Below are 12,668 nucleotides of genomic sequence, written 5' to 3' on the forward strand. Positions count from 1 at the left end.
AAGCATACGTCAATGGCTATCTTAGCAGGCCAAACTTTATCCATCTGGTACTACAAAGCTCTACCCTGCCAAATTTCTCAGGCTGATTTACGTGACCCGTCCCAGTTTCTTCTCTTACCACTTACCCCTACACTTAATTGCCAGAGATACCCAGTCCCCAGAGCGTGCATTGATTGGACCTTGCTTGTGTTGGACCTCCCACCACAAGTGACACCACCATGTCTGTAAGTGAGCAAACAGCCCCGCCGTGCTGGACGCCGAGCTGCGGCCCACTCACGCCACTCCCACCCCGACCGCGAATGCGCTGACTCACATCGGGCCTCCAGTCCTTCTACATCGAAAACAAAAATGTCGGCAACAAGGCCGAGAGCGAAGACTGGAGAAGTGAGTAGGGCCGCGGGTGCCCGGTTTCTCACCTGCCACAGAAGACCAGACGGCTGATTAAACGCTTCATTTCCAAGTCCGTGGATACAACCCTCTCACAGCACCCGACCTGCTCCAACATGAGATCAAACAGACACAGGAGTCGAAGCGCACCGTGCTCGACGGCCGTGAGGAGGTCGTCGCGGTGGTCAATGGTACGGACAAGAAGCAGCGGCTGCTGGTGGTCGTCGGCCCGTGCTCCATACACGACCCCCAGGCAGCGCTCGACTACTGTGATTTGCTGCTGAGAGAAAAGGAGAAGCACAAGGACGAGCTGCTGATTGTCATGCGGTCCTACCTGGAGAAGCCCCGTACGACTGTCGGCTGGAAGGGCCTCATCAACGACCCGGACATCGACAACAGCTTCAACATCAACAAGGGGCTGCGCCTGTCGAGACAGCTCTTCGTGGACCTCACCTCCAGGGGCATGCCCCTAGCGAGCGAGATGTTGGATACCATCTCCCCCCAGTTCGTGGCTGATGTGCTGTCGCTCGGTGCTGTGGGCGCGCGCACGACCGAGTCCCAGCTGCACCGTGAGCTGGCCAGTGGCCTCAGCTTCCCCGTGGGCTTCAAGAACGGTACCGATGGGTCTCTGGGCGTTGCGATCGACGCGATCGGCGCTGTCAGGCACCCTCATCAGTTCCTGTCGGTCACCAAGCCCGGCGTGGCGGCCATTGTGGGCACGGTCGGCAACGACGATTGCTTCGTGATCCTGAGGGGAGGCACAAAAGGCACAAACTACGATGAGAAAAGCATCAAGGAGGCCAAGGAAGCACTGAAAAAGGCCGGTGTGCGCGAGAGGATGATGGTGGACTGCAGCCACGGCAACTCGCAGAAGAACCACAAGAACCAGCCAAAGGTGGCGGCCGTCCTGGCCGAGCAGCTCGCGAAGGGCGAGACTGGCATAATGGGTGTGATGATCGAAAGCAACATCAACGAGGGTGGGTGCTCATACGGCGCAGATGGCTGGCACGAACTTGAACTTGCAGAGCTGACCACGTGCATAGGATCGCAAAAGGTGCCCAAGGAGGGCAAGTCGGGCCTTCAGTACGGCGTCAGTATCACCGACGCTTGCATTGGCTGGCAGGACACCGAGTCTGTACTTGCCCTGCTGGCTGATGGCGTGAAGAAGAGGCGAGCCGTCCTCGAGGAGGCGACGGCGAAGGAGACCGGTTCGTAGGATGTCCGCCTTCCTCTCCGGCCGCGGTCAGGTTGAGTCGTCGAACGGACGGTGGTGCTGTGCATTAGACTTGTGTGTGAACACAGACTGGGATAAGGAGGGCGAAAAGTTCTGTTTGAAGGCGTTCACAACTATCCAAAATGGTGGCTGGTCAGGGCAGCCGGAAAGTAACCAGGTAGAGTTCATGCGCGTAAAATCATACAATTGGAGGAATCTCGATCAGTATTAGATGCATCCGTGGACAGCCTCCACTCACGGGGTGTATCGCTCATCCGACAGTTGTTGTTGATGCTGTGTGGCGGATAGAGGTGGCTCCTGGCAACCCTTATGCACATCTTGGATATGATCGTCATAGAGAGGCACAATCAGCTGGATTTACGCTTGAATTGACGAGTGCTGCCAGGTCTTGGAGCAGTCGTGGCAGCAGCAGCGGTTGGCCCGTGCGCGGTTGGGGGGTGTAATCGAGCAGCTTTCATTGGCAAATTCCTCGGGATCTTACGGCTGGCACAGGTTTTCCTCTGGCCCTCGACCACAACCCAACGGCTACCGACCGCTAGACCTCAGATATCCAGGCATTGGGACTCGAATCCAACCCCACTCACCCACTCATTTCCTCGCAGCATCCTCTGAACGCCGAGCAGCAGCAGCTTCTTGCCCAAGATGTTTGCCCGGTCCTGCCTGCGCTCGACGCGCGCCTTCTCCGGGGCACGAAATGGCGCCATGAGCTTTGCGAAGGTACGAACCGATCTGTCCGCCGGCGAGGGGGGGGCAAGCAACGGGGCGAGACTGGCTGCAGCACCACCAAATTCCAGAAGCAGGACCATATCACACTGTTGGGGACGGATCTCGTGGCTTTTGAATTGTCGCTAATGGGCTATCTGATCCACAGCGCGCCGCGTCCACGACCAGCAACGCAAACGCCGCCGAGGGCACCCGACTCAACGTCGCCGCTGCGGCCTCGACTGCCGCCGCCCTCGGCTCCGTTGCTTGGTACTACCATCTCTACGGCTCCGATGCCTTCGCCGCGACACAGGCCGAAGAGGGGTGAGTGCATCAATTGCCTGCTGCTCATTGCTTGGGGCCGCGGTGTTGCTAGTTGTGCCCGGGCTGTTTTGAGGCATATACAACGCACCCGAGCCCCCAGGCGGTATCTCAAAGGTGCGAAGCTCAGAGCTAACGAGAAGCACATAGTCTCCACCCCACCGCATACCCGTGGGTGCATGAACAGTGGTTCAAGACCTTTGACCACCAGGCGTGCGTTCAGACCAGGCCCCCGATGTCCCGCGAAGCTTGAAACTCACACAGCCAGACAGACTCCGACGAGGCTTCCAGGTCTACCAGGAGGTCTGCGCGTCTTGCCACTCCCTTAGCAGAATCCCCTACCGATCTCTAGTCGGCACCATCCTCACCGTCGACGAGGCCAAGGCCAAGGCCGAGGAGAACGAGTACGACAGCGAGCCCAACGACGAGGGCGAGATCGAGAAGCGGCCCGGAAAGCTCTCCGACTACCTCCCTTCACCCTACAAGAACGACGAGGCCGCCCGGGCTGCCAACAACGGCGCCCTGCCCCCAGATCTGTCCCTGATCGTCAAGGCCCGACACGGCGGCTGCAACTACATTTTCTCCCTGCTGACCGGCTACCCCGAGGAGCCCCCAGCGGGCGCCGTCGTCGGTGCTGGCCTCAACTTCAACCCCTACTTCCCCGGAACCGGTATCGCCATGGCTCGTGTCCTGTACGACGGACTCGTCGATTACGAGGACGAGACCCCCGCGACGACATCACAGATGGCCAAGGACGTGGTCGAGTTCCTAAACTGGGCCGCCGAGCCCGAGATGGACCAGCGGAAGAAGATGGGCATGCAGGTGCTGATCGTGTCGACGGCTCTGTTTGCCATCAGCGTGTGGGTCAAGAGGTACAAGTGGGCCAACCTCAAGTCCCGCAAGGTCACCTACGACCCGCCGGCAGAGTCCAAGGTGCGCCATTAAACATGAGACAGCAATGCGGATAGAGCAGTGAGACAACGGGCCTGTCAAGGTCTGGCTGGTGGTCTCTTCATCAACGGTGGCTGCTGTATGTGTATAATGTTATCAAACCTAGACTCCTTCCTCCCAGGTTTCTCCTATCTCATTCGCATTGGCGAAGTAGAAAAAAAACAGAAAGAGAAGAGACATGGGGATGGGGACAGGAGTAATTCTCGGGGTCGGTAGAGTGTATATCAAAGCTTTCAGGTCTCAATTTCACCATTTTCTTGCGTCCTCAACACTGCTCAACACATGTGGTGACATTTCGCTTAGCCTCGTGACGGGACCGGGCCGTGTGTGCAGTGCGTGCACGGCTGGCCCCCTCCAACTTGGAATATTGAGTAAGCAGCCAGCATCCTGGGTCATTCCAGATCGTATACATCAGTGTTCTATTTATGAAATTGCTCATCATCAAAAGTCGACTTGGCACCGACCCAGATCCTCCCGGCCCGTCGAATTGATCAGAAGCGCCAGGAATCCGTTGGTGGTGCCTGAGACTTCAGGACCCAAGCGTGCCCAGGTACTGCGGTACTGTTTTGAGGGAGTCGTATGTCAGTGTTTTCTGGTCCGTGCTCACGCCTCAACGGCCACCTCGTCTTCAATTCCAGAACTCAACTTTTCATTCCAGGCTTTGACCAGACGTGACGCTCTCTATGCGTCATCAAGAAATTTGCACTGCAGGATTCATCACAGCCTCATTATGTGAGACTGTTTTGGGCCTACACGTCACTCGAGATGGAGGCAGTTGTCAACGGGTCAGTCGCGGCCAAACGCCCGAGTGCGCGGTCAACAACGCTCGATGCGGATGCAGCCAGGGACCTGCTCAACTATTTTGAGATTGACGAGAACGAGAAGGAGTTCCTCATCTCCGCCATCACGTCCAGCAAGGCGCACGAGGACGAGGTCAAGGCCCTGCTGCACGACCGCGCCTTCTCTTCTCACACGTCCGAGGATGACACGTCTGAGGATGACGACAACCAAAATGACAACGCACCAGCCGGCCGGCATTACATACCGTGGAGGACACCCGAGAACCCAGAAGCCCCACCAATGGACGAGAACACCGCCCGCAACCTGCTCTGCGGTTTCAACATCGACGATGACCTGAGGGAATTTCTCATGGCCATCATCATGTCCGGCAAGGTTTTTGAGGATGATCTCAGGCACCTCTACAAGATCGGCCTCTCGGCCGGCTGGGAGACCTTTCAGGCGCAGGTGCAGTGTGCAAAGTCACTGAGGGACAAGGTTCTGGCAAGGCACTACGGCGATGACCTCACGTTGTATCTGGGGATGATGAGGGAGTCGGACCAGATCCCGGACTTCAAGGAGAAGTACTGGCCCCTGGGGGCACCTGCACTCAACGCCAGTCACAAGCTCGTCGCCGGCAAACATCTCTGGGGCGGCCTGGCGGATGGAAACACGACGAGCCTGCAGAGCATCCAACTGGTTCATGATGATGACAGCCAAGTCAACAACGGCATCGTGCCCATGGACAAACCTCCGCCGGACTGGGTGGCAAGCAGCCCCCAGCCCACCAAGACAGCAAGCGATGCGACCACCAAGAAGACCAAGACCAAGAAGCAGGGGACAGAGCAGGCTCCAGCTTCCGCCAACGACGCCAGGTTTGAGGTCGTGTGCCCTATCCGACGGCAGGATGGGTCCATTTGTAACAAGCGGTGCTACGACGGAAAGGCGTACCGCTCCATGCAGGAGCACATCCGCAAAGTCCACAAAGACCACTACATACCAGGGCTCAATGCGAACGAGGAAAGCTTCCGCCGCATGGTCAACAACACACCTGGCGCGGAACCCAACCTACAGCAGGCCACAGGCGGAGCCAAGGGCGCGGGTGAGCAAGCAGGAGGGGCGGGCGCTCAACTGATCAGGCCGGCTGACTTGTCCATGCCGTTGGCCAATGGCGCGGCTCCTGACGCGGGAAAGCAGCAGCGGGTGACCAAGAAGGCGAAACAGTCGCACGAGAAAACCCTTGCAAAATCACCGTTCTTCGTCGAGCAGGGACATAATCTGATGGATGTCAACGCTTCCGTGCCCGTTTCTGGAATGATGCCAGTACAGCCTGCTCTTGGCGGCCCATTCGACGAGAGGCAGTTCCTGTCGCAATTTGATCGAGGCCAAGATGGATTCGGATCAATGGCACTGGGATTAGATGCCACCATATCCCAGAGCCTGTTCCCACAGCATGTCGATGGCATAGCCCAATGTGCTATGCCGCCAGATCGGAAGAGGAAGCGCGACGACGCAGGAACCGACGCGCTAGACCAGTCCTCGACCCAAAATCTGCAGTACGGGCTGAATGGCTCGACTGGCGAGGTCTACAACCCACCGGTAGATCCCAGCCTTTTCTTCCAGACCCTGCCGTCGCACCCAGCACCTCCTGTCGCGCCCGATGTATTCGACGAGATGATAGATATCCTCGGCCAGCTGCAGGAGGCTTCGCGAGAGAACAATGCCACACGAGAGGTGATGGGCCCGAACACTGGGCACTACAACCCACCGGCCGAGTCCACGACCCTCCAAGCCCTGTCAGCCAAGCGGAACCCCTTTGCTACTCCCACACCCGCCACAAAAGTGAAACCCGCTGCCCAGAAACAGACTGCATCTCACTTCTTTGTGTCTCCCACAAGCAAGAAGATCGACGAGGCACGAACCGCCGCAGTGACGCCGAGTCCGACTCCAAAGAAGACAAGCCGGCCCCCCAGGAACACCGTGTCGGCGCTGCCCATCCCCCCACTGGCAGGGGACAGATTCGGCCTTGTCCAGGAGGAACTGGCTGGTCAGCCCTTTCGCCTGCTGGTTGCTGTCACCTTCCTGATTAGAACTCCCGGGAGGGTCGCGATCCCCGTGTTCCGCCAGCTCATGGAGCGCTATTCCACGGCGCAGGCCCTCGCCGAGGCGGACCCGGCTGATATCGAGGCTCTGATGCATCATCTCGGTCTGTCTAATCAACGGACCAAGACGATCCAGAAGTATGCGCGGACGTGGCTCGAGCGGCCACCGTCCAGGGATGTACGTTACGGGGTCAAGGACTACCCGCAAAAGGGCGATGGGAAGGATGTCCGCGCGGGTGAGATATTTGGGCCCGAGGACCACTCCGGCACGGACAAGGGTGACGGCATCGTTGGCAGCCCCGACTCCTCCAAGGAGAACGATCCCCAGGCCAAGACCACTGCTAGGGGACACGGTGCGGCCTGGGAGATCGGGCATCTGACGACGGGCCGGTACGCGCTCGACTCGTGGCGGATATTCTGCCGGGACGTGCTCCTGGGTCGCGCGCAGGACTGGAAGGGCAAGGGCCGCGACCCTACCTTCCAGCCAGAGTGGATGCGCGTCCTGCCCGAGGACAAGGAGCTGCGGGCCTGTCTGCGCTGGATGTGGATGAAGGAGGGCTGGGAGTGGGACCCCAGGACAGGGGAGAAGACGCCACTGAGGGAGGAGATGCGCCGGGCAGTCGATGAGGGCCGGGTCGCCTACGACAATCAGGGCCAGCTACAGATTTTGGAAAAAGTGGGCGGTCAGGTGGATGGTAGCGGAGCGGCTTGAGGAAAAGAGGATTTTAAAAAAGGCACTGGACTTTGGCTTTCGTAGCTGTCAGGTCGGCGAGGCCAAGCCCGAGCATGCCCTGTACTGCCTAGTTGTATTCATGTGAGGAAACGAACAAATGACATTGTAATTGCACGAGCTTCCCGCACACAGGCTTTATACGCTCTGCACCGTCTACTAACCGTTAGCTCGACGCACTTGCCATTAGCTTGCGGCTCCCGAGGTCACTGCAGGTCTGGGAACCACAGAAGTCATTTGATGCCCAGACCCCATCGGTCAGGTCACTCAGGCCGCCCTACCCAGGTAGTCAGATGTACACGAATGCAGGAACAACCACAAGAAGCTAATGTGTCGACCAATCTGGATGTGAACATGGGCTTCAGACGATGCATTCACTGTTAGCCCTCTCTACCCTGACAGGTATGGCCCATCCTTTTCTCCCTGGCAGGCCCCCAAACCACGCATGTCATCAACATGAGCTGGTGTCTGGATTGCAGGGTACCCTTCTCCACCACTCTTTGCTCAAACCCCCGGGATCGTGTGCAAGCCTTTTGCAAGCGGTTGGGTGAGTCGTGTGATCTCAAGCTACCGTGAGTGGCACTAAGCCCTGTGTACTTGCAAGGGCTGTGAGACGATTGCTAACACGAGGACGAAGACGGGAAGCAAAAGACCAGAGGCAGCATCAACCTGGATGTACAGCAAGTGCTTCGCAGATGATCAAGACCCCAATCACTAATGTTTGGATGATCACATCGACAACAACGACGGCGCCTTGCACTGTTGAGCAGCCACCCGAGTAAATGCCCTTGTTTTTTTTTTTAGGTACAGATATCGGTATGCTGCTTCCACGACGGAAGATGAGCTGCCTCTGTCTGATCCTGGGTCATTCTATAACTGATATCTAGCTGGAGGTAGCTGGGACGTATCTCATGGAATATCCAAGGGGATTTGACCGGTCATTGGTCTCTCTAGATACCGTCCTAGGTTGGAAACATCAAATACGTAGTGCTCAAGGGTTCTTCTCTTCGCTTTTCCCAAGTATGCGGCTTGGAACAGTCTGTCTGGATTTGGGCGGCCGGTTGAGACACAAATACAGACGGGCCTCGAGTCAAGATGACATCTGGCGAGTGTTGTCGAATCTACTCACTTGCTTCCTCGGCTGAGTTGCTTGCTCAGAGGCCTCCGTGAAGACGCACTCCCGCGCATTCCCGGGTGGGCACATGTGCAGGCAAAGAAAGGACCCAGAAAGCAGAGCGACCTCTGGATGCCGTAGGCCAAATAGCGCACTTTCCAGATGTCAGTATCGACAGGTCGAGCCTTCCATCTTTGTCACTGATCAGATAAAAGCCGCGAACACTTGGATACTCCACGGCAAGAGGCTTTGACATCCCACTTCGAGCTTTGTGGGGCCCCAAGTCTGACCTCCACGCCTCTTCTCCCTCCCGTCACGATTCGTACAACGTCTGTACCGCCAAAAACAAAATACATTCAGCGTCTCCGCTGATTTCTCGAGCCTGTCAGCGCCTCCTCGCACCATTCACAAATCGATCGCCCGCAAGCCCCAGCATGAAGACCGTCGCACTCGTGCTTGCCATGTTGTTTTCCACCGTGGTTTCCACCGTGGCCGGTGAAATATCCCAGTCCGCGGTCGGAGAGCCTGCTGGGATCGGAGGAAACATTGTAGGATCAACCATCACCATTCCAACTGCGAGTCCTGTCCCGTACAACGAGTCCTGTGCCGTGGGCACCTACGTGCTCAATGGAAGCAGCATTGGCATCTACTGCAACACCAACGACTACTCCGATTGGTACTACGACTGGACCTCGTATGCGTCACCAATCAACGCAAGCTCAGATGGGTTTACCGATGCTGACTGACTGACTGACTCTACTGCTAGGATCGACCTGGACGCCTGCGTCGGCAACAATGCTGGGTCCTTGGTTCCATACCCCTTGTGTGTCAACAGCCCCACCCTCGTGAAGGAACTCTCTCCCTGGTACTGAAGACAAGTGACTGACGACGATGGAACGCAGTGGGAACTTTTCGAGCAGTTGTGACGGCTGCAATGTCACCTGGAGCCACGTCGACGAAACCCCATACAGCACGACCTACGTTACCGGCTACCACTCGTCCGTGGTCAGCAGTGTCGCCATGCTCTTCACGCCCCGCTGGGATGATTTGTACTTGGCCTGCTCCGGCTGCAACGCTGGGTCCGGCACCACGGTTGTGCCCGGGCAGCTGGCCCTCAGTGAGTCCAAGCGCGCTGCTGCCACACTGCCACCTTCTCCATCTGCAGGCCCATCATCTGACTGTGGCGGTTCAGACAAGGTCCTGGTCAACAACGATGGCACCATCGGCTGCTTCAACGCCAATGGATCTACCCAGCGGGCACAGCCCACGGTTGAGCGCGCCCTTGTCCCTCGGACTGCCTTTGCAACGCCCACTGGGGCCTCGGATAGACCAAACGGGATGGTCACGCCCCGATGGTAGGCCTCCTAGGTGGCAGAGAACAGGAAGGCTGCCCAGCAGCTGATCAGACCCGTGTGTTTCCGTTTGAGAACTCGAGACAGCTGCATCAACCAATGAAACTTCATAGATGACCAATGGGTTCTTAACCGTGCATACTCTCTTCAGCACAGAACGAACAGGGACAGTAGGCGTGTGGTATGCGACAGAGAAAGAGAGTGACAATACTGAAGATGGTACTTGCCGTTGCGTCTCACAGAAATCAGGTCGGTTGATAACTTTGCCGTGGCATTGGTTGGAATGGTCTTCTAACATTGTACATTGGAGACATGACGTTGAACGTGGTGTGGTTCCTACATGGTCCGGCCGTCTAGATTTCCAGACTACCAACAGTTGACTGCGTCCGTCCGAATATCAGGTGGTACAGACACTGCGGGGGCCGAGGACATTTCCAAGACCGCCGCCCCCGCCTCTTACCTGTCAGGTCCATGGTCCTAGCGTGGGGACCCAATACTGAACGTCCCAGAGTTCATGCTGTCCGGACCGCAGGCCTGAGCGTCAGTCGGGCCCGAAGCCGTTGGGAACGTGTCTGCTAGACCTTGTCGATCACCACGCTGCCTCAATCCCGATGGTGGATCTGGCTGCTTTCCGTGTGCTCGCACGGGGGCAAGATCCGAGATCGAGAACCCGGCCGCTGACTCTGCACAACGCACATGTGTAACATGTGTCCAAGTACATGCTCTCGCCCGGAGGTGGTGACATCGTGATGGCGACGGCCCGGATCAGGACTTTGTCTCCCCGGTGAACACTCCATGGCTTAGCCACAGATCCAGTGCACCTCGGGCCAGGATATTGCACGCCACAGAGCAGCATTGGAGCACAGACCCGGCACAGGATGGAGAGGAGCAGTCGACGTTGTGGCGATCATTGGGCGCTAGCCCAGGCCTAGAGATGTGAAGAGTGGCGCTGTGTAGCACGGGAGATCGTGTACGGAAGGTTGCTGCTAGGAGTGGCCTGTCTGTCTGAGTGAAGCCCGGTTCTCCCAGCAGCTAGAGCCCACGTCACGACCGCCCTTCCGCCCGGGCTTCTAGCGCGGGTGCAACTCCCTGGCCGCGGGCCAGCAGCCGTACCGACCCTCCACGAAGCGTCCGACGCCAATGGTTCTACTCGCCGGTGACCAGATAGTGGTACCACAGAGTCATCTCGAGGTAGGGCCATCCAAATCCTGTCTCCCCTAAAGCGCGCCGAATGCGTGATGCACACTCGAGCCTGGACTATCCCACCTGCCCGCACGCGATGCTATTCGGGATAAGGAAGGGCGCATTTTAGCATGGTTCGCAACACCATGACGTCTTGTGTACGAAGCTACCGACAACCTCCAGACAGAGAGACAGGTCCCTAATATTTGTGTTGTAACACCTGTAAGCGCTGGGTAGCAGCCGGGAGGACTTCTTGGGCTGTAGAATTTCAGTCTTTAGCCACTGCAGATGCCTAAGCCGGAGACCTTGCAACTCGAGCCGTGGCGCCTGTCCTGACACAACCGTTGGGAGTTTGGTCATTGCAGATCCTGCGGTGGGTAGGTTGGGCACAACCCGCTGGGCAGCTCCGTCTCAGATGTTGTTTGGCTGAGCTTCATCTGACGCATGATGCGTCCTTTGAAGAAAGTCAAGATGGTTGACATGCGATATTAACTTTCTTAACTGAACTACGTTATTTAGACTCGGGAGCGTGTCACGTTAGAAAACCTTTTGATTGTGAGCCCAGGAAACTCGGACGAGATGGTCAGGATGGTGTGTGCCCCCTCCCTTCCAGCCAAAGGAGCAGGGACAGGTCAGGTTGCAGTGAAGGAGCCCTGGCCAAGTTCGGGTCCCAATCTCCGACCAGGTGGGTGGGCAAGATCTAAACAAGATCCAGGCTTAGGATCATCGATGGCTGGGACGCACCCTCGAGCGTACCAACCTATGGACGCCTCTCGGTTCGACGATATTCCAGAAGCCCCCGAGTCCTCAACCGGCCTGCAGAGGATACCCAGTTGGGGACCAAGGGACCTAAGGTGTGACTCGAAGGATTCCGGCTCAATGCGGGTATCTTCCTTGTCCTTGGTGAAGGTAGTGTAGAACAAGTGCCAATACCCTTCATCCTTGATCTTAACGTTCGTCTAAAAATCTCGAGGGTGGCCAATCATCCAACCTTGTCCCAATAACCTCCGATTGATAGCTGCGTGGACTGGGGGCTGCCTCGAGAGCCCCCCAGGAACAGGAGTTCAACGCCGGGGACTACACGCGCGTCGGCCAGCGCTTGGTTCACCCCCTGACCACATCCAACCTGGATTGCCATGAACGTGTCAGTCTCGACAGGCGAACTGTCGACAACACCCTTGGTTGCCCTGATCCTGGGGACACACCTAGTCCGCAGCCACCTCACATGAAGACCGTGCTCCCTAGGCAATTGCCCGACGGGAAACCCAGCCTGGAAGAATGCATCTATGCCTGTGCGGAAGCGTTCGCGAGCCCAGGAGCCGCCGGGCTTTCCGTCTATCGTAGCACTGCACAGTGATCTGCCGCGGCCGCCGGGTTTCACTTCTGTCCAAGAGCCCGGTTCGACCTCGCTCCAAGGGCACCCGCTGGGGCTGTCAATGCTGGGCTCACAACTGACATGGGCGCCACTTTCCCGTGGCAGTAGGTAGGAGACAACTCTGTGCACGCCATCGAACGTCAAATCCGGATAGGCGGGCGAGCGTCCCAATCAGAAGTCGAGCAACAGGCGGCAGCCAGAGTGATCTTGGTCCGAGGAGAGGTCGAGTTTGGTCCGCGGTGCTTTGACTGGCTTTAAACCACAATGGGTGGTGCCGGCCTGCTGGGAGATGGTTGGGCGACAGGGGCGTGTTTGCCGATGCCGCGAGGCCGTGCAATGGCGCAAACAGCGGCTGATGAGCCAAATCCTGACGTGCCTTTCCCGCGCACGGAGGCAGCGTGGTCTCTTGACGTGCTCCCGTGCAGAGTCGGCTCTCCCGTC

General features: G+C 57.7%; 4 protein-coding genes across 4 annotated transcripts; all 4 read left to right on the top strand.

Moving 5' to 3' along the window:
* Positions 1 to 218: 218 nt before the first annotated feature.
* On the top strand, positions 219 to 1,603 carry KVR01_000640 (uncharacterized protein; the record flags this gene model as incomplete). Its single annotated transcript, XM_044790200.1, has 4 exons — positions 219 to 224; positions 327 to 384; positions 462 to 1,364; positions 1,431 to 1,603. The coding sequence occupies 4 exons, from the start codon at positions 219 to 221 to the stop codon at positions 1,601 to 1,603; spliced, it is 1,140 nt and encodes a 379-aa protein (XP_044650589.1).
* A 660-nt stretch (positions 1,604 to 2,263) lies between these two features.
* KVR01_000981 (ubiquinol--cytochrome-c reductase catalytic subunit CYT1) lies at positions 2,264 to 3,589 on the top strand (the record flags this gene model as incomplete). The annotated part of the gene is made up of 4 exons (XM_044783852.1): positions 2,264 to 2,338; positions 2,493 to 2,647; positions 2,795 to 2,857; positions 2,917 to 3,589. The coding sequence occupies 4 exons, from the start codon at positions 2,264 to 2,266 to the stop codon at positions 3,587 to 3,589; spliced, it is 966 nt and encodes a 321-aa protein (XP_044650930.1).
* A 771-nt stretch (positions 3,590 to 4,360) lies between these two features.
* KVR01_000456 (uncharacterized protein) lies at positions 4,361 to 7,186 on the top strand (the record flags this gene model as incomplete). Its single annotated transcript, XM_044782381.1, has 1 exon — positions 4,361 to 7,186. One exon carries the CDS (start codon positions 4,361 to 4,363, stop codon positions 7,184 to 7,186), a length of 2,826 nt encoding a protein of 941 aa, XP_044650405.1.
* Positions 7,187 to 8,603: 1,417 nt separating this feature from the next.
* Positions 8,604 to 10,043, top strand: KVR01_000635 (uncharacterized protein). Its single transcript, XM_044786890.1, has 4 exons — positions 8,604 to 9,012; positions 9,085 to 9,141; positions 9,221 to 9,435; positions 9,511 to 10,043. The coding sequence occupies exons 1-4, from the start codon at positions 8,753 to 8,755 to the stop codon at positions 9,675 to 9,677; spliced, it is 699 nt and encodes a 232-aa protein (XP_044650584.1). The 5' UTR covers positions 8,604 to 8,752; the 3' UTR covers positions 9,678 to 10,043.
* The last annotated feature ends 2,625 nt before the right edge of the window (positions 10,044 to 12,668 follow it).

The sequence above is a fragment of the Diaporthe batatas genome (genome assembly GCF_019321695.1).
Source record: "Diaporthe batatas strain CRI 302-4 chromosome Unknown Contig00001, whole genome shotgun sequence".
Taxonomy (NCBI): Eukaryota; Fungi; Ascomycota; class Sordariomycetes; order Diaporthales; family Diaporthaceae; genus Diaporthe; species Diaporthe batatas.

What these genes read in the sequence shown, in the direction of transcription:
- KVR01_000635 (XM_044786890.1), top strand. Translation starts at nt 8,753, where the DNA reads ATGAAGACCGTCGCACTCGTGCTTGCCATGTTGTTTTCCACCGTGGTT. An exon ending in TCCTTGGTTCCATACCCCTT is followed by an intron (nt 9,142 to 9,220) that starts GTGTGTCAACAG and finishes GATGGAACGCAG; the next exon opens with TGGGAACTTTTCGAGCAGTT. An exon ending in GCCCGGGCAGCTGGCCCTCA is followed by an intron (nt 9,436 to 9,510) that starts GTGAGTCCAAGC and finishes GTGGCGGTTCAG; the next exon opens with ACAAGGTCCTGGTCAACAAC.